Below are 19,068 nucleotides of genomic sequence, written 5' to 3'. Positions count from 1 at the left end.
AAATAAAACAGTCCACTGGTGTTGTGGGTAATTAAAGCTAACGTCACTTCTGACATGGAGTGAGATGTGACGGCACAGTTTATTACTCACCGATGCAAGCATGAACTCTGACTGATAGCTGTGTTCGAAGAATAATGCTGTGCTTCCTTCCTCTCCTAGGAAGAAGAAAAGACAAATGGAGAGAAAGCAACTTGTTTAGAGGACATTAGACAACATTACAGTTATAAATATATCGAAAACAATGAATTCCAGGTAAAGAAAGAAGACATGACTGAACAGCTACTGTCCACAGGTGCAAAATCATTACACTAAATTATTTTTCAGAAAATGATAGTTACATTTTATCCTGACATCTTATCGAACATTTGCAGTTTGAACACAACAGGGATCCGGACAAGAAAAAGGCCTTCATAGGTGAAAGTGAAGGATGGGAGCAGCTCAGGGGTCAGCTCCGCCCCTCGTGTTAATGGAGATACGCCAAGACCCTATCACCATCCTGTCAACTGCTTACAATGTCTGAATGACTACGCAGCACAAAGACCACAACAATGCACCCTGATTCTATTCAGTCTTGAATGTGAGAGCAGTGTAGTTTGTAGCCTTTGACTGCTTTCGAAGCCCTGTCTCTAATGTGCGTATAAATACAGGAAGCATGTAAAAGTTGCTGTATTAAAGGATGAGCCTGGCAGTAATGTGTATTTTTCTTTGTGTCGTCTCTCTGTCGTCTGTGGCATTCTCATTATTAAATGGGAAACGTATTGTATAGAAACTTCCATTTTAAATTCTGATAGAGTTGGAAATTGCAGCCTTGTACATTATCGACATTCATCTATGCTGAATTATGCTGGACAGGGCCACCTTTTTGGTTTGCATTTGGATCACAGATTATGCCTTTAACCTCTCAGCTAGCTAAAGATACATACAAACAAACCTGACAGACACAAATGTAGACAAGAGCACAGCAGGTACAGTTGCACAACAGCCTCCCCCCCTTTCTAATTCTGCTCACTGACAAATGGGCTTTTATGCCGCCTGCACAAAGGTTGTGTGATTGTTCAGACCGGCGGAGTGCCAGCAGCAGACTGTCATTGTTAGTGACCGTCAGCCGGGAGTGGGTCTGACAGGAAAAGCCGATCAGCGCAGAAGGCAGCCCGTACTGCAGCCTTGCTACAAACAAACAGCGTTACCATGTAACTGCTCGGCAAACCCAGGCAGACACTACCGAAATCTTTCCTGTCAGTCAGCGGGAGGCTGCGCTGATACGAACCTGAGCAGATTAAGTGTCATGGGACGTCTGTTAATGCTCGCTGTTTATCAAATATAATATCCAGCAACAAGCAGGGGCGACACGGGGGCAAACATCTGTCAACGTGGACCCTCGCTGGTGAGATGGGACGACAAGCAGGAACTTAATCCTCCGTGATGCCGCTGAGGCAAATGAGTAACTAGAGCCATTTTGTCACGAATGTCTGCTTTCTCTCCGCTTCACTGCAACAGTATCCCTGTGCTTAACCGAGACCTGAGGCTACACAGGCCAACGTGCTCATTATCAAATTAAACAAACAGGCTTGGAATATAAGTGAGGTTTTCAGACCCCCCCCTCACCCCTCCTCACCAATTAAACATGAAAACTGGACCCACTTACAGACAGTGCTGCAGGCCTATAAAGACTGAATCTAAAAGTTATAGAAATAATCATAACTATAAAGAACGTCAGGAAAGTAACAAATAGGCTACATGCTGGTATAAAATACCTACTTTGTTCCCTTCTGGTATTTCTTCTGTGCCACAATGTTCTGGTTTCTTCCACTGGTGGTGCCACAAAATCAAGCTAAGCCAGCTGAAACCTGATTCATTATGTACAAAATGCTTCTGAAGTAATTTTCCTAATACGATTTAAAATAACCGTGGCTATTTTTCCAATCTTCCCACCAATTGAATGAGCGCGGCTCAATACCTACAACAACTGCTTCCTTCTCAAGTCACGATTCCACGCCATTAACCAAGAAAAATGGTCGAAATACGAGTGAAAACATATGGACATTTTATTCAGTCTCTACATTAAAAGAAGGCCATAAACCTTTTCTCAGCTGGACAAACCTGGTATTCATCATCATCACATTGCCTATCAAACGTTCTTCAGTGCGCAAACGTAAGAAATGTACCTGGCAATTATATACCCGGTTTCTTTTCTATTCGCCTCAGCTCTCCGTTCACTGCGGTGTGTTGCAGCGCCCTCACAAAGCGTCGTCTCAGTCCTTACGCATGGACTGGACCGGTGGACGCCTTCCAGCTCTCCTCTCTCTGGCTTTATCTAAGAGAGCATTACTGGCCCTGTTTATAAAACAACACAAAATGTGTACCCGCAGAAAGTCAATACACATACTTGGAATACAGTAAAGCCAGTACTTCCCCTCAAAGGCCAATTAATGCCAGACAAGAAGGCCCCACAGAGTTCTACTGACTCAGCATTGTTTTTGGACAACAATGCTCAAGAGACTAAGAGTATGCAGAGGGACCTCCAGCGATCGAGGAAGCCAGGTGGGGTAAAGAAGCTGAGGAGCGAGGCTGAGCTTATCTACAAGGTTCATTTCCCTCCGAGGGTCCGCCTCACTAACCATTGACCAGGTCCCACACAACCGCATACACATAAGCGCCCAGCAATCACCAAGCTGCTCCGTTCGGTTAATAATACCCTTTAACTGCAAACACAAAGGAGGACAACTGGCGTTTTATTTCCCTCCTTGAAGTTTAAGCTGCACCGCCTCTGACAATTCCTCTGGTTCTTTTCAAATGCACATTTTCCTCTTCAAATGAAAATCCCGCGTGTTGCCAGCGTCTACGGAACAATGTCCAAGTGGGTCAGAAAAAAATGAAAATAATGAAAGCGGAGCTGGTCCTGAGAGAGATGAAAGGATACGATGAGAAACTAAGAATTGTTGAGGCCTACAGAGCGAGAGCGGTTGGGTTTTTAATATGCCTGACTTCTAAATGGTTGTCAAACACATCAAAAACACTCAATAAAACCAGGAAGAGCATTTTCAGCATAAAGCTGTTGGCTTTCCAGTATGAATTATGTGTACCATGTCAGTGAAAGAGTGAGATACTAGAAAAAAAAATCACATGTTGAATCAATTATGCCGTTAATAACAGAACTTTGCCTTATCTTCTAAAGACAAGCCAGGAAATATGTCTTTGGGGACGTACAAATTCACTAATCATCTGCCAATCAATGTCACATATCTGAGCAGAAATGTCAAGCTCAACACGTAACTCCACATGTGTCCTCTTGAGCAGGCAACCGATTTTCTATCCATGTAATCCACAGAAATATTCTACAGGCTCCAAACATCCATAAGCACATGTCAGGCCATCTGATCCTAACAATGTCACCCCCAACCCCATCCCAGGCTCAGGGCTACAAATGCAGGAAATTGTGTGCATGTGATTCAATCACAGCTAAAAACCCCAATGACACGCTGCCTACCTAAAACAGACATGTCTGAGCACATGTCTGAGCTATACGGTCAGTTTATAACCTGAAGTGAGGCGGTATCAGTGATGGGACGGGGATTTACGAGTCCCAATCTCCTATAGCTGAACTTCATAACACGGTGTGGAAGTGATTATGGCCCTTAAGCTCCCGTGACATGGATATCTCCTGGCTCTGCAGCGCTCTGTCAGAGGATCATACTTTAATCTGATTGTAAAGACACTAGGTATGACACAGGCGCCTCAGGAATGTGACCTGTCATTAATATCAATTACAGATGGATTCAATTGCCAAATGATCAGGAGAGTTCATGGGACTTGTATGAATATTTCAATATAACCCTTTTCAGAGTTAGGTGGCTTAGATTAAAGATAAAATAAAGACAACTTCATTTTGCTGCAATGCAGGGGACTACTTTGAGATAAAGTTAGAAAATCTAGAAAAAACTAAGAAATACACAGTTTCTTTGTGCAGGTTAAACATTGGGAGTTGCGACTGCTGCCGACAGATCGTCTGCAATAAAAGGAGAGTGAAAGCAAAAATGGAACAAGTAAAGGTGAAATGCCTCATCAGACCTTTTATTACCTCAATAATCATCAAATCAACAACACTGAGCAGTGGGGGATGTACTGCAATCCTGGGCACATCGGCACCATAAAAAGCCAGCAAGCAGAGCTGCCCTATTTTTACAAAATAATTGGCTAACCACCTTCACCCCCAGCCTCCTCAGACAAAACTGTGTGGGTTTAATGACACACATCCATACCATCCCGTGCCAGCTGGCACGACACGGGCCCTGGCAGGCTCGGGCTTTGACGAGAGAAGAAGTGGACCACTTTAACCTCACAGCTCTCAATAGCCTCCCATAAGCTCCTAACAATTTCAGCTGGAACCGGGAAAGGACAGCACTCTCAACGTCCAATAGAAACACCAAGCTAGAGAGTAGCTTATGAATTCCAAGTTAGACAAATAAATCCATACATGTTTGTGGTCCAGCTGACCGGGAACCCTCATGCCAGCCTTTGGTTTGCGAACATCTAATGTGGGAGGTACGTGAATCGTATATCACCGTGCTCCAAAGTACATGAAAAAACATATGGAGTCAATAAAGTAAACGGCCAAAGAAAGTGTATGAAACAGAAATTAAACTCAATTCCTTTTCTTCATCTAGGTCCAGGAGTTATGTCAAGGCAAAGTATCATCTAGCCGCATATTACATGGAAACAATACGGCTACGGTTGGTGGAGACAACTGTACTTACCTCAGTGCTCTAATGAAAAAGACCAAATTAACATTCGATAGAGATGAGGGTGATCACTCATGAGACTACAACACAAGTGGTTAGGATTACATCACCGCTGCAACTCAACAAGAGAGCTCAGATATTTTAAGGGACGCGAATGGATGAATGCCATCAGGCTGTTATAAAAAGGCCACAGATAACACTAAAGAACTGATAACTCGGGAATCAGACACTGGCTTTATACTGTCCCGTAAACACAGCATACTCAAGGCAAGCCTTTAAAGATATAACAAATATGGCAACAGATTTGTGTGGGTTATACATAGATAAAATGGTGGATTATAGCACTTCTACACTACTACACCTCCAAACTGGTGAAAGTCATCTGAAACCTTGTCTTGTCCCCTCACCTCTTCATCAGATCGAACCCCAGCCTGAGAGCAGCTTTCGGGAAGCAGAGCTCAATCAGCCGAAGGCCGGAAAATGGATTATATCACTAAATCATCCTGGATCCAAATGGGTATCATTACGATTCAAATCACTGTAATAGCACCAAATTAGGCAAAGGAATATGGGGTATTAATACATGACCAAGAGTTTAAATACTGTATCTGTTCACTCTTATCTTGCCCACATTTTTGAGTCCCTCTCTCTCGACAAACAGTAATCATACTGCACTGATTATGCCTGACTGTTGAGTCAGAGAAATACTTGGGGCGCCTTTAAAGGCCAGATTGTTGTAATCAAAAACTTTTAAGTCGCTTACTCTCAAATAATTCATTTTTATTTCTGCGGGGGGACGACAGCTCATTCGACCAAAGCAACATGAGCAAACTATTCCTGGACAATCAGAGCCTGGCAAGAAACATACATTAATGTATCCACCTGCTAGGCGGTGCCAGTCTCTTTAGTATTTTCAGCCCCGAGGTGCTCTGGCGGCAGTCCCAGCTGCACCTTTTGAAGTGCAAGGGAATATATGACCAATTTCTTTATGGAGGTGAAGTATGAAGTCTATTTCAGTTTTTAACATTAGTGCAGTGACGGAGAATGTTTTTCATTTCACTGCACCGTGTTCATGCTTTCTTTTGTGTGCGCTGAAGTTCGGGGACAGTGAAAGAAAATCTAAGACGTCGACAGTTATCTTACCCTCCATCCTCCTGAAATCCCTCCAGTTCATCTCTCTGCTCTGCCAGGGTAGACTCCAGGTCCAGGTAGCTCCCATTGTGGGAGAGCTGGAGGGCACAGTCGTCAGGCTAAACAGCAAGGAGACACAAATAACATGTATGAAAAATGCCTAAGACCAAGATAAACAGGAGATATTTATGAGCATTTGATGCCAGTAAGAACTGATTGCTGCTCCCTTCTAAGCAGACGTCTACTGATCAAACGTTTTTGAGCACAATAAGTAGTTACTGTACTTCACAGCTGCAATTTCATTTTATAAAACATTATTTTTATGGCTTAGACGGCGAACACACAGTGCATTTCAGGTTTACATCTGACCTGCAGCGGCCCATACAAAGTTCTCCGCAATGACAAGCCGCGCAAGGGCGGAGAGAAGTGGCGCAGACCTGGAGCAGCTTGGCAGTCTGGTGGTGCCTCTTATCTCCCAGCCCTCCCCTTCTGATAAACTATCATCACACGGGACGATTTTGCAGGAGGAGGTTATGATTTGTCTGGTCTTGAACTGCTGTCATCGCCCGACTGCGGTGGAGGGGATGAAGAACGAGAGCGCCTGTTCACTTGTCTGGTTGACCTCCAAATTGGAGATATTAACCTATTTATATTCCGAGTCTGTCAGCTCTGCAGGACCACGGCTCCAACAGTGAAGCAAAAGGCAGGAAAACAAATACCATTCAGGGAGGCCGAACATATGAGATTAGTGGAAAGAGTGGCACTGCTTTCCTCTGTCAACAGCCAGGGTGTCTGAAACAACAACATGCTGTACAAATATACTGAAGACAATGAATCTTTTTGTGTCAAAGCTCACTGTAAGCTAGCTATAATACACTTGTATAAATACCGCCTCCACATCCCACGTACGCAGCCTGTACGGTTTTCTCTTTTAATGAGCAACACGTGTAAACATATATGTAACATGTAAAACCCATGTGTTTTTCAAATCAGACCAGTTATCCCCAGGTCTGATGCAGTTCAATCGTCTTCTGCATATGACAGTAACTTAATTAAACGTGAAGGGAAAAACTCTGGGAAGGACATTACGGCTTTGATCCGTTCACCCACTCTGTTTGTATTACGGCACTGGAGCACTCAGGGACTGTGTCATATTTGAGAAGTGGAACTAAACATGTGGTTGGTTAAGATAACTCTCACTCTCTCTCCAAGTCTGAGCAGCCTTGTTTGCTTTCCATGCTTGGTAAACCAAAAGATCATTGGTAATGTAAAAGTTGATGCAATGATTGGGCTATTTGAGAGGAGACCAGAGATGAGGCGGAGCTCAAGGGCCAACGGTACACAACCGAGGAAATCCTACGGTTTACTAAGACAGTGATGAGTCGTATTTAGATCGCTGATGTTCTTACGGTAAGGCAGACGGAGATAAATAGAAAGAGACAGGTAGAAAAACAAACGTATACACTGTACGTAGTCGGAGGAGGGCAGCAAGTGATTCTCCAGATTACAGGACAAATTCTGGACCAACAGGAAATCCAGGCATGAGGGCCCGAGTTAGGCTCACTATTTTTATGCCTATGAACTGACGCGCTCTAGAAAAATAAATGGTGAGACAGTAATATGAAATGCAGCATGACGGAGGAGACTCACTAAATCATGCATGCCGACCGGGCCAGGCCCTGCATAACTTGTAAGACGCTAAATCATTTTGGGAATTTATTGAATGTTGGTTTTGTTTAGTTCTTCAGTTCTTTCGTTTTTTAAAAAAAGTCTTTAATAAATTACAAAATATGCACTGCACAACTAAAAGGAATGATTATTCTCTAGTGACCTCTTGTTTACTTAACTATCTGAAACCAGTTTGGTGTTAAGAAGAAGGAGAAGAAACTGATCTCTTGTATAACAGTTTGGTATTAGGGCTGCCAAAAGTAATAGGTTAATAACACGTTGACGCAAATTCCTTTTAACGCCGCTAACTTTTTTTTAACATGCAATTAACCCACACACGTTCCATTATTACGACCTCGGCCCAAACCGTAGCGTCAAAACTACCAAAGATCCCCAGAGAAGGAGGAGAAAGCAAGCAGAAACAAACGAGCAGAAATGGATAAAGGAACTGGTGTTTTAAACTGCAATTTCAGCTTCAAAGTCCTGCCAGAAGGTTCCCTCGACAAGACCATACTCATCTGCATTTGCCGTGGCTGTGGACGCAGTTTCCACAGAATCAAGCGCACAGCTCAGAGCAGAGAGCTTTCTTTCTGGGGAGCTGAGATGTCAATTAGAGTAATAAAAAATGGAAAAGTATCCCTTCCAAGTACATTTAAAACAGATTTTAAAAAAGTGCAATTAATTTGGGTTAATCAGGAAATCATGCAATTAATCTCGGTTGAATAGTTTAATCTACTGACAGCCCTACCTACAGGGCATAAAATGTGATTTATTATCAAATCCCAGTTTGTTATTTTATTATTTTATAACTTTATGTATATTTAATTTCACAGTAAATTACTGAAATTCATGGACTGGGGGAAAAAAACAAGTTGGTTCTCTTTTGGCTTTTCACTCTGTATCACAACCTGAAATAGACAAAACATTGGGCTGAATTTGAAGCTGTAACATGTAATTAGCTAACTGTGGAACCAAAAAAATGTATTTCCCCTCATGGGTTTTCGATACCAAAAGAAACAAAAGCAGACTCACAGTGAACTACACACATTTGCCATTAACCAATCCCCATCCCCTCATACATCTATTCCTTCAGGTATCCACAGCTACATCATCTACCTGGGCTCGCTTTAGATGCTCTTATTATATAATCAGCCTGGCTTTCTAATTACAGGTACTGCAATGTACAAGCAGGTTGGGCTGATGCGTTTAAAGGGCCCTTAATCTGGGAATAGTGTTACCAGATTATCAGAAGCAGAGGCTTCTTTAGCTGTCCCCGGCCCAGGACTTGAACCCACAGTGGCCCTGCGATGGCCAAGTCCAGAGAAGTAACCACAAGCGCTCTGCTCACACACTGAGGTCTGGCCTCTCCCTTCAACCACCATACTGTGGTCCACTGACCAGGGAGGCAGTAAAGGCAGAAAGGACTAAAAATAAACACCATGCAATTTCCAATTTGAAACTGCTATCTCACTCCAAAAGTTTTTGTATTCCTCAGGGGACAGACATCTGGAAGGAAATAGCTTACAATAGGAGCAACTTGCACATTTGAAACTAATAAAAACCTAATAATAACACAGCCTTGAACATAGTTTGCTAACTGCAGTGGTCTCTAAATCAAACAAGATGGATCACAGCGACTTGATAAAGGTGAGGATGCTATTTGTGGTCGTTTGCGTTAAATGATTTAAGACACATTAAGACGCACCTGATGCATGAAAGGAAAAACCACAACAGTGAGTTCCTGTCAGACATGCAGAGAATGAGTCCGTCCACAGATGCATTCTTCTGAAAGGAGCCCTCTGCCGAGACAACCCTCCAAAACGCAGAGACCGGCAAAACCTCAACTTTGCATGACAATGTGTAGAAGAATTCAAAGGAGCCCTGACAGGCATGAAGGAGGAACCTGTATTTTACAGCATTTAACATAACTTCTCATTTAACGTAACTTCTAATTATGGGACAAAAAAAAATAAAAAAAAATAAAATGCAGAAAAACAACTTTCCCAAAAATTCAATTTGGTAAAGTGAGAGTCTGTTCTCCAGGACCTCCCTCAAATTCTGTTTTTGCAAACTGACACAAGGCCTGACAAATACCAAGCACTGAGAAGAAAGTAAATGGAGGCGTATCGACCTATCTATTTGTGTTGACAAGGACAACATATTATCCATTAGAAAATCAAAAGGCTGAGTTAGGTACTTGTCACACTTTCTATTTATGGACCCAAAAGAATAACGTCTAGACACTATGAATACACTGGTTTGATATTTCCATTAAAGCCTCCTGAAGATTAAACAGCAGAGCAATAAAACAGCACATTAAATCCTTCGTGATACATGGTGCTATGACATTTTCAAGAAGGCCGCTCGGCACAAAAAGTGGGTCTGCAGCCCTGACAAAGCAGTGGCTACACAAGAATTACTTATGGTGTCACTACTTGTTGCTATAAAACAGAAACTCCGCACGATGGCTTCCATGTTTAAAATTCCCCTGTGACGTTTGAATCTGTGCAGTAGCATAGCCAAGGTGCCATCTCAACCCAATCCACCAAACACACGGCACGAATAAAAGACTCTGACACACACATACGTGGACCAATCTCTCCTCTTGAGACGGTAGACTGAAACTGACAGCAGCAGCCCAGAATCAGCATATGCTAGCTGTTTTGAGTCCCTCGGCACCATGTGTTTGCAGGATGCTATTTATATCAGATTGACCTGCGCTTCAGAGACAACAGGTTTGTTGTTGAGGGCACTTAAAAGGTCGCTTTTTTCAGACGTTTGAAGGTGTGAACCGGAGAACTCCTTGCTTCAAGTGACACAGTCTTGTCATCCACCTGTTTTTTGTTAATGAGGAGCACAAGACCCACTTCCTTAAGTTACCGCTAACCACAAATACCCATGTGACCAGATCTCACTAACCAGGCCCAGCAGAGCCTACCACTGGTGCTCCCTCTCTGTCTAGTTTGCGGTCCAGCTGGCCTTCAGCTAAACTGAGACCAGTCGACTGCGCAAAGTAAGTCAGCGCTCTGTTTGTGTTTTTAATTCTGCCCGCTTCCCTCTCCTCCTCCTCCTCCTCCTCCTCCTCCTCCTCCTCCTCCTCTCTCAAACAGCGGAAAGTGCCCCCATCCCGCTGGTCAGACTGAGCAGAATGAGAGCCAGGCTTGTGGTGATCCACAGCATCCTGAGGCTTCCGTGACATATCTTACCAGCTCCACTCGAACAAGATGGAGCACCACTGATCTGGCAGAATGACGGAAGACCCAATTTAACTTTCTCTTTCTCTACCAGACTAAGATGAATGCCCAATAAAAGACCTCAACCCTCAGACGCTATGGCCTCTGAGCTTTGGTTAAATTTAAAGGTCAATAGAAGGGGATTTTTGAAAATTTCTCGACATATATAACCTTCAGAAGCATTTGAAAGAGGAAAGAGAATGGGTTACCAGTTTGTATTATTTGTCCCTGGCTTTCTTTGGGCAAATTTAAACAGAGCATTTGCACCATACCAAAGAGGAACACTTGGTTATTTTGAGCTGTTTAAATCTGGCGATGAAGTAGCGACTCTCGAGAAGGCCAACTTTTGGAACCACAACAATGTGTACTGCTTCACCTCTCCAGACTGTTAAGAATAAATGAAGAGTGACATGATGGACCTCACCAACACACAATGCAGGCTCAGGAAAACACCATCTGTGGCTATGGAAAGAGCAGCAATGCCACAAAAAGTCCAATTTTTAAAGTACAAAATGATAGATAAAAGGATTTGATGTGGACACTGCACTGAAATCAGATGGTTACGAATTCAATATTACCTAGTTCCATCCATCAAGAGCTGACCAGCTAAGCATTGAACCCCACCTTGTCTACATAGATCAGTGTAGTGACAACTAAGTGGGTTTCCTACATGAAATTCAATACTAATTCTTGAAATCACAAAGACATAGTATGTCTTAAACAGATGAAGTCACTATAAATAAAATGAATAAACCGCCAGTGTCCTTGTTTAAATGCCGTATAACTTCTCCAAATGTTGGAAGATCTCTTTAAGTCTTGGTAAAGAATGGTAAGGAAATCAGGATTAACTGGAAGTGTTTGGTGCTGTGGCTGATTTAAACATTAATTTCCCCACCCCCGTCAGTCAAATAATGGATGTTTACTCTCACTGTTATCACCTAAAGTCACTAAATATTCCATTAGCTCATGTCATGGGCTTGTCATGTTGACAATGTGCATGCAGTAACAGTCTGAATGCATGTTGTTGCTACAGCAGCATCCCACAACAGCCACTTTCTCATTGGTCCATTAGCTTTGTTTGGTAGTTACCCCCATCAACGCGTTCAGGCTAATTATTAATTCAGGTGGAGGTGTTAACTTTTAACTTAAGAAGCAGGAATAAAATCAAAGAGATTCTGCATACCTTCTGTGGGGCTTTCAGCAGCCGGTGGACTCCAGCAATCTGATTGATGAGAGGAATATCTTCCCTGAATGTGTACAGAGGTGGTCTGGTGGGCTCGGGGAAATTGGTGCTGTTAAAAGGATCAGTGTCATCTAAGAACTGCACCCTGCATATAAACGTAGCCATGATGCATCCATGCAAGGCGGCTGCAGATCAGTGAAATAGTGGATGCGACACTAAAGCCTCTGACAGACGCGCAGCCCCCCCGGGCAGCCGAGGGAACTACCGGCAGGTCTTCTGCAGTAGCAACAAAACCCTGCACCCCGTTTATCCTTGGAGCTTCCCCATTTGTTTCAGCGCGGAGGATGAGTCAGGACAGTGCGCAGGACAGTCCAAAAGTGGAGATCCGGGGGTGCTCGGTTAGTCAGACGAGCGAGGCGGGAGTATCCAAGGGCATAGCGGGCGGTTGAGGTGCTGAGGCAGACTGCGGACGGGACTGCTACACTTGGCGCCTGGTCTGTGAGAGCGATGGGAAGCGGCTCCCTCCTCATGCAGAAACTCTGCCAGGGGACACGGCAGCCAGACCTCAGGCGGCCCGACAAGAAGCTCATATTACAGGCGCAATTGCGACTTCCAGTGGAGGGAGAGAGAAGTGCACTCAAAAGGCTCTGCACTGATGTGCGGTCAGTGAACAAACTATTAGACCTTGACACAGAAGGACTAGAGTAGCTATAATAACGAAAAGCAGATGATGGATAGACACCATGACACTATTTAGTATTTAAAGGCAACATATAAACAACTAATATATGGTTTATAAGGCACTATAACGACATAATGTATTTAATTTAAAACATATTTATATTCCGATTGCCATTACACATGTTCAAGTAGAAAGCAATGAAATGCAGTTAGCAGCCAACCAGAAGTGCAAAAGGAGTACGTGCACAGTATGCACACAGGTATAGATATACATATGGATAATTTAAATTAAAACAGACTGTATTCCAGTGTACACAATGACTACAGACGTCAGGATATGCAGATACTGCAGCAGGATATTCACAGTATAGAAGGTTGGTCAATAGAAACCATGGCAATTACAGCAGGATATGTAAAGAGTCAGTAGTGTAAGGGCAGTAGGAGAGATTCAGGTGTACAGGTCAGGTACAGGTCACATGATTACATACTATATAACTACACCTGTGGGGCATCCCTTGACAGACTTACAAATATAAAAGTTTGGAACAGAAATAGGACTGAACAATTAATTGATTTTAAATTACAAAAATGCAAATGTGGCAGCGTTTCACAATATGGTTCATGTTTTCTTATTATTATTTCATTTAACGTGATTGTAGGATGTGTAACAAATACATGTTGGAAGCAATTTTTTTCTATAAGTTCTCATTCATGCATTACAGCATACACCTAAAACACAGATAGTGTAAAGACAGTGTAACACCATTTAGTGTACTATAACACACCATACTGTAGATCGGAGCATGTGTAATTATGGTTGTCTGATTATATAGGAGGTAATTGCGCCTGTGAAGCATCCATAAACAGATAATGTCAAAAACGTAAAAGTATGGATCAGAAATAGAGCTGAAGACTTAATTTCAAGTCAAACTTGCAGTTGGGAATTTGCAGACTGAAATTTCACTTATTGCTTTAAAGGGGAATTACCGTTTTTTTACAACCTGGACCTTATTTCTGGCATAAAATACGATCTTTTACTCACCCATATAACTTCATCATTTGGAGTCGTTTGATATTTAGATCCGCGTATATCCAGAATAGCACTAGCGTATCGTAACAAAATATTGGTGAAATTAACGAGTTTCGCGGCAGATAATGCGTTATTTAGAGGCTGCATGTCGGTGCCCCAGTCACTCCCACTATATGGATATATGCGGATCTAAGTATCTCCCGAACGACTCAAAATGACACCGAAATTATATGGGTGAGTAAAAGATCGTATTTTATGCCAGAAATAAGGTCCAGGTTGTAAAAAAACGGTAGTTCCCCTTTAATTTGGCCAGGAAAAAAACAATATTTTCTACGTGGGAACACCAGGTTTGTGTCATTTGGGTGAACTAACCCTTTAAAGGGGAGAGCACAGTAAATCTATAAAAAAATATTTTTTTTTTTCTTTAGTAAACCTCGTAAGAACAGCAACTTCTGTGTGATGACCCTTCAACCATCAGATAAGACACTAGTTAACTGTCATGTGCGTTCCTACTCAGCCATGGCTTCAAAGACTGCCCATTTCCAGCTGATCCTCTCTGACACCTCAGCCTAGTCAATCTATTACAGACGTCCAGTACATATGATCTCACAGCGTGAACCACAGTTTAACTTCCAGCACGGTACACTGCACTACTGTATCACGACAATACCACAGTGTTTTTCCGATCATGAAGCTAAAACTCCCCAACCCGGGCCTGGAGGACAGGATATTGTCCCATCAGGAACTGGACAAGCTGGAGGAGGAAGAGGCTGGAGACAGACCAAAGTGGGACAACAAGGCCCAGTACATGCTGACCTGTGTGGGGTTCTGCGTGGGACTTGGAAATGTCTGGCGCTTCCCTTATCTGTGTCAGAGTCATGGAGGAGGCAAGTGATGCTTTCATGGTTTGATTACTTTCAATTATGCTTTTTGTAAATAATATTCTTTTGTATGATGCAGTCAGAAGAATGCAGGAACATTCAGCCCATGCATTTACAAGCTACCATGTACTTTTTTAAACTTTTTTTATGCATCATTTAATGTGACTCATATACGATCTAAGATTATCTACCTGCTAATGCTAGCAGAAGTATATGTTAGATTGTCTCATCATAAAAGGTAAAAGAAAAATCCCATTCAGCACTGCAGACTCATCTAGATGACTGATCTGTTCAGATAAGATATGATATACCTCCCTGACAGATGGGAAGCTCTTGTAAAATGCTTACTACGGGAGCTTGAATGTTTGGCGATGCATTCTGGACCTCATTCACTGTCGGACTTTATCTCTCCATGCGTTCATGTGTAACGCGTTGTAAATGATTAATACGAAGGTATTTTTTTTTATAACACCATTAACATGTTGTGTGTTTTTCCTCCAGGTGCATTTATGATACCGTTTCTCATCCTGCTGATTCTCGAAGGAGTCCCGCTGCTCCATCTCGAGTTTGCCATTGGCCAACGTTTGAGAAGAGGCAGCTTGGGAGTGTGGTCTTCGATTCATCCATATTTGACAGGCATTGGTGAGCAACGTTTTGCAGCATACTTGTTTCAACTAGAGTAAAAGGCACCTTAAAAGAAACCCTTTTTAAAACACTCGTTGGCAGGTATTGCATCCATGTGCGTCTCTCTGACCATCAGTCTCTACTACAACACCATCATTGCCTGGATTATGTGGTACTTCTTCAACTCTTTCCAACAGACCCTGCCTTGGAGTCAATGTCCCATGAATGCCAATTTAACGGGTAGCTTTACAACTAGTACAATACATTTGAAGAATGGATATTGAATGTTAGAAAGTCCTAATTTTGCTTTAGTGACACACACTGTAAACTCTGTCAGGATTCATCTCTGAGTGTGAGAGGAGCTCCCCCGTGGATTATTTCTGGTACAGGGAAACCCTGAACACAACTCCATCCATTGAAGAGGACGGTGGGCTGCAGTGGTGGATACTGTTATGTCATATCTGTGCATGGTCTGTTCTCTATATTTGCATAATTCGTGGGATTGAGACCACGGGGAAGGTACAGCACATTGCTTATTAGTCAAATTTAAATATAAATCATATATAAATCATCTAAACAATAATTATATTTTATTTTCCCAAGGCTGTGTATGTGACTTCAACCCTTCCCTATGTGGTGCTGACAATATTTCTGATCAGAGGACTGACCCTGAAGGGTTCTTTGAATGGAGTCAAATTTCTCTTCACACCAAACGTAAGTTGCATTTTTAGGCAACAATTTTAGGATTCACTGCAGATGACAATCCTAAATGTTAACTATGCAACTTAAATGATATGTTTTGATGTTTTACAGTTATGTTATAGGGTTTTTGTTGTTGTCATATAACAATGTTTTCTCAGTCTGGGGGGGGGGGGGAGTACCTGCAGCCCCTGTCTATATATTTAATCTAAAGTCTTTAGCCACAGTCTCTATATAAAATGTGCCATGCAGAGCAATAAGCAGTTAATCCATTATTGCGAGCTACACAAATTCTTCCAGGTAACAGAGCTGGCCAAGCCAACAACATGGCTGGATGCGGGGGCTCAAGTTTTCTATTCCTTCTCTCTGGCTTTTGGTGGTCTCATTTCCTTTTCCAGCTACAACTCAGTGCAGTAAGTGTGGCGTCATATATATTATTTTAACATTACACTCAATAAAAAATAAAATGTAACTTTTCCTTTAGTAACAACTGTGAACAGGACGCAGTGATCATTTCGGTAATCAACGGTTTCACCTCCGTCTACGCTGCCACGGTCATTTACACCATTATTGGCTTCAGAGCAACGCAGAGATTTGACAACTGTCTTTCTGGGTACGGTACATCTTTACGATTGGCTCTGCATATTTTACATACATTTTCTTCTTCAGAGTTATTCATTTACTGCAAAGCTTTTCTAACCTTGTGCATTTTGGATTTTAGAAACATCTTATCATTGCTAAATGTGTTTGACCTTCCTGAGGGAAACATCACTGACAGCAACTACGACCAGGCCTTTCTGCAGCTTAATGAAACATACCCTGAGGTCATTCGGGGGTTGGAACTGAAAACTTGCAACTTGGAAACCTTCCTGAGTGAGGTATGTGTATGTTTTTTCATGCACCAGGACGGAGGGTTTGCTCATCCATAGCATGTTCTGCTTTAACGCCGCACTGTGTGTGCATCTAGGGAGTTGAAGGAACGGGTTTAGCCTTCATTGTCTTCACCGAGGCCATCACCAAGATGCCTATCTCACCACTGTGGTCAGTCCTTTTCTTCCTAATGCTCTTCTGTCTCGGCCTCTCGTCTATGTTTGGTAACATCGAGGGAGTTCTGGTACCGCTGCAAGACCTCAAAGTTTTACCAAAGACATGGCCAAAAGAAGCAGTCACGGGTAACTTCACATCTACTCTCTCATTTTCCTTTGATCAGAATTTCTAGTAAATATTTTATTGGGCTTTACATTGAATGATTTTTTCACTTGAGTGAAATTTACAAGGTGTGAATGTAAGTTATTTTTGGAGCACCAGTAGCAGTAACTCTTGAGTTCTGACACCAAGGTCAGTGTACAAATATTCAGGTGACAGCTTCTTAATGTCGACGTTAATTAAGAAGCGTCTGGCATCTCAATCAGACTTAACTCTTTTGAGTTTTAGATATTTGAAATTTAAATGAATTTCAAAAGGTAAACAGTAAACCTAAGAAGAACAAGAACTAGTGTTTCTAAACTGCTTTCAGAAAGAATTTATAGACTTAATTCTTTTTAGAAACAGCAGTCCATCTGTGCTTTTTTACTTCCAAAGTAAATGTTAGGTTTCATTATTTAGTCAGTAACAGCTGCAAAGCCGTATGACCAAAAGCCCAAAATGAGCAACCTTGAACTCTACAGGGTTGAGCAAGAACTTAATTTATCATTTACCAGAACAAGATGCTGACACTGGTGTTACTGTACGTCTCAAGTGCAACTCAACCAAATTCCAAGAAATAGAAATTAAACACAACAGCTTCGTCCATTTTAGTCATGATATGGTGCCTGCAGTGAAAGTGCCGACATTTGGCAACCTTTGAAATATTGTGTTTTTATAAAAGATGCAGAGGTGTGTGTAACTGGAGGAAGGGGGTTATGTCAGTTTTATGTCAATGCTCGATGTTAAATGATTAAATAGAGATACACTGGTGTTATTTCTTTTTAGCCCTTACCCAGTCCCAGTGTCTAAAAGTATTAGAGCCCTGTTTCATTCAGTCTTTTCTCTTCTTCAGGTGTAACGTGTGTTCTCTGCTGTCTAGTGGGTTTGATATTTATCCAAGGCTCTGGGAACTACTGGCTTTCACTTTTTGACACCTATGGAGGATCCATCCCTCTGCTAGTTGTTGCATTCTGCGAGATGGTCTCAGTGGTGTACATATATGGGATAGACAGGTGAGATAAAACGCTGTCTGGTGACACTAGCTTACACATGTTGCCGTGATTCATCAAATCCAGCATGTTTACAATACAGTATAACAACAGAAGTTCTGCACTGTGGCTCCTTGCATTTTTAGATTGATCTTCCATTTAACTACTTCTGTGATTGGTTATGTCCTTACACACTCCTGACATTGCAGTGTTACTATGTTCTGTCTTCCTAGATTCAATGACGATATAAAGTTCATGATTGGCCACAAACCCAACTTCTTCTGGCAGGCATCCTGGAGAGTCATCAGCCCGCTCATCATGTTTTTTATCTTGGTCTTTTACTTGGTTACTAAAGTTTCTGAAAAGGTCCTTTACAAAGTCTGGGATCCTGAGTCGGTAAATATACTCTCATTGTGAGATAAAATCCCAAGAATAATGTGTATTGATCAAATCAGGCATGCTGTCAGTTACTAACAAAATTCAAACTACAACATTTCACTTCCCTCTTCACAGGAGAATTTCCCGACACTGGAAGAAAAGCCATATCCAGTCTGGATCTATGTGATCATCTTCATACTGGCCGGGATACCCAGTACTGCTGTGCCTTTAATTGCTATCTGGAAATGTTTACAGAGAAAGAGAGGGGACAAATCCCATTTCTATAATCTGTCTGATCTAAATCAAATGAACCATGAGCCTAGAAAAGCATAATTTTCTTGTGAAATTCCTTAAAACACCGGAGGAAATTTATAACAATGCAATCAATTACTTTTTAAACATATCTTGTAATGTGTAACTTCTTTATGCTTCGTCAGCCACCTTTGACTTTGTGGAAAGCCCTCACTTCTTGCAATGAGTCAGGTGGCAATATAGGAAGCTGTAAATTTTAAACACAGCAACATAATGACTCTTCTGAATCTTAAGACCATAATCTGTTTGTCCAGTGTAATGCATCACTTTTAGGACGCCATAAAAATTGATGACTGCATAGCTAAAAACGCCATAAACAGTATTGTAGAGTGAAA

At 42.1% G+C, this 19,068-nt stretch overlaps 2 protein-coding genes across 2 annotated transcripts in view; one reads left to right on the top strand and one right to left on the bottom strand.

The window, feature by feature from the left end:
* Window positions 1-12,119, bottom strand: part of fhod3b (formin homology 2 domain containing 3b) — a gene marked incomplete at its 5' end in the record, with an annotated part of 84,659 nt that extends 72,540 nt beyond the window's left edge. The window contains 3 exons of the mRNA XM_084557960.1: window positions 91-155; window positions 5,883-5,989; window positions 11,955-12,119. Of these exons, the coding sequence (XP_084414086.1) occupies window positions 91-155; window positions 5,883-5,989; window positions 11,955-12,119 (337 nt within the window). The remainder of the gene's footprint in view (window positions 1-90; window positions 156-5,882; window positions 5,990-11,954) is intronic.
* A 1,848-nt stretch (window positions 12,120-13,967) lies between these two features.
* Window positions 13,968-18,922, top strand: slc6a19b (solute carrier family 6 member 19b). The gene is made up of 12 exons (XM_084556664.1): window positions 13,968-14,552; window positions 15,048-15,188; window positions 15,273-15,410; window positions 15,508-15,689; window positions 15,774-15,884; window positions 16,170-16,282; window positions 16,354-16,482; window positions 16,591-16,747; window positions 16,837-17,041; window positions 17,908-18,067; window positions 18,277-18,439; window positions 18,557-18,922. The coding sequence occupies exons 1-12, from the start codon at window positions 14,354-14,356 to the stop codon at window positions 18,752-18,754; spliced, it is 1,896 nt and encodes a 631-aa protein (XP_084412790.1). The 5' UTR covers window positions 13,968-14,353; the 3' UTR covers window positions 18,755-18,922.
* Window positions 18,923-19,068: the final 146 nt, after the last annotated feature.

Source organism: Chelon labrosus (assembly GCF_963514085.1).
Source record: "Chelon labrosus genome assembly, chromosome: 12".
NCBI classification, from domain to species: domain Eukaryota; kingdom Metazoa; phylum Chordata; class Actinopteri; order Mugiliformes; family Mugilidae; genus Chelon; species Chelon labrosus.
This window is presented reverse-complemented; position numbering and strand designations above follow the sequence as displayed.

Coding starts and splice junctions, on each gene's coding strand:
- slc6a19b (XM_084556664.1), top strand. CDS start 14,354: ATGAAGCTAAAACTCCCCAACCCGGGCCTGGAGGACAGGATATTGTCC. Junction 15,189..15,272: donor TCCATATTTGACAGGCATTG/GTGAGCAACGTT, acceptor ACTCGTTGGCAG/GTATTGCATCCATGTGCGTC. Junction 15,411..15,507: donor CATGAATGCCAATTTAACGG/GTAGCTTTACAA, acceptor AAACTCTGTCAG/GATTCATCTCTGAGTGTGAG.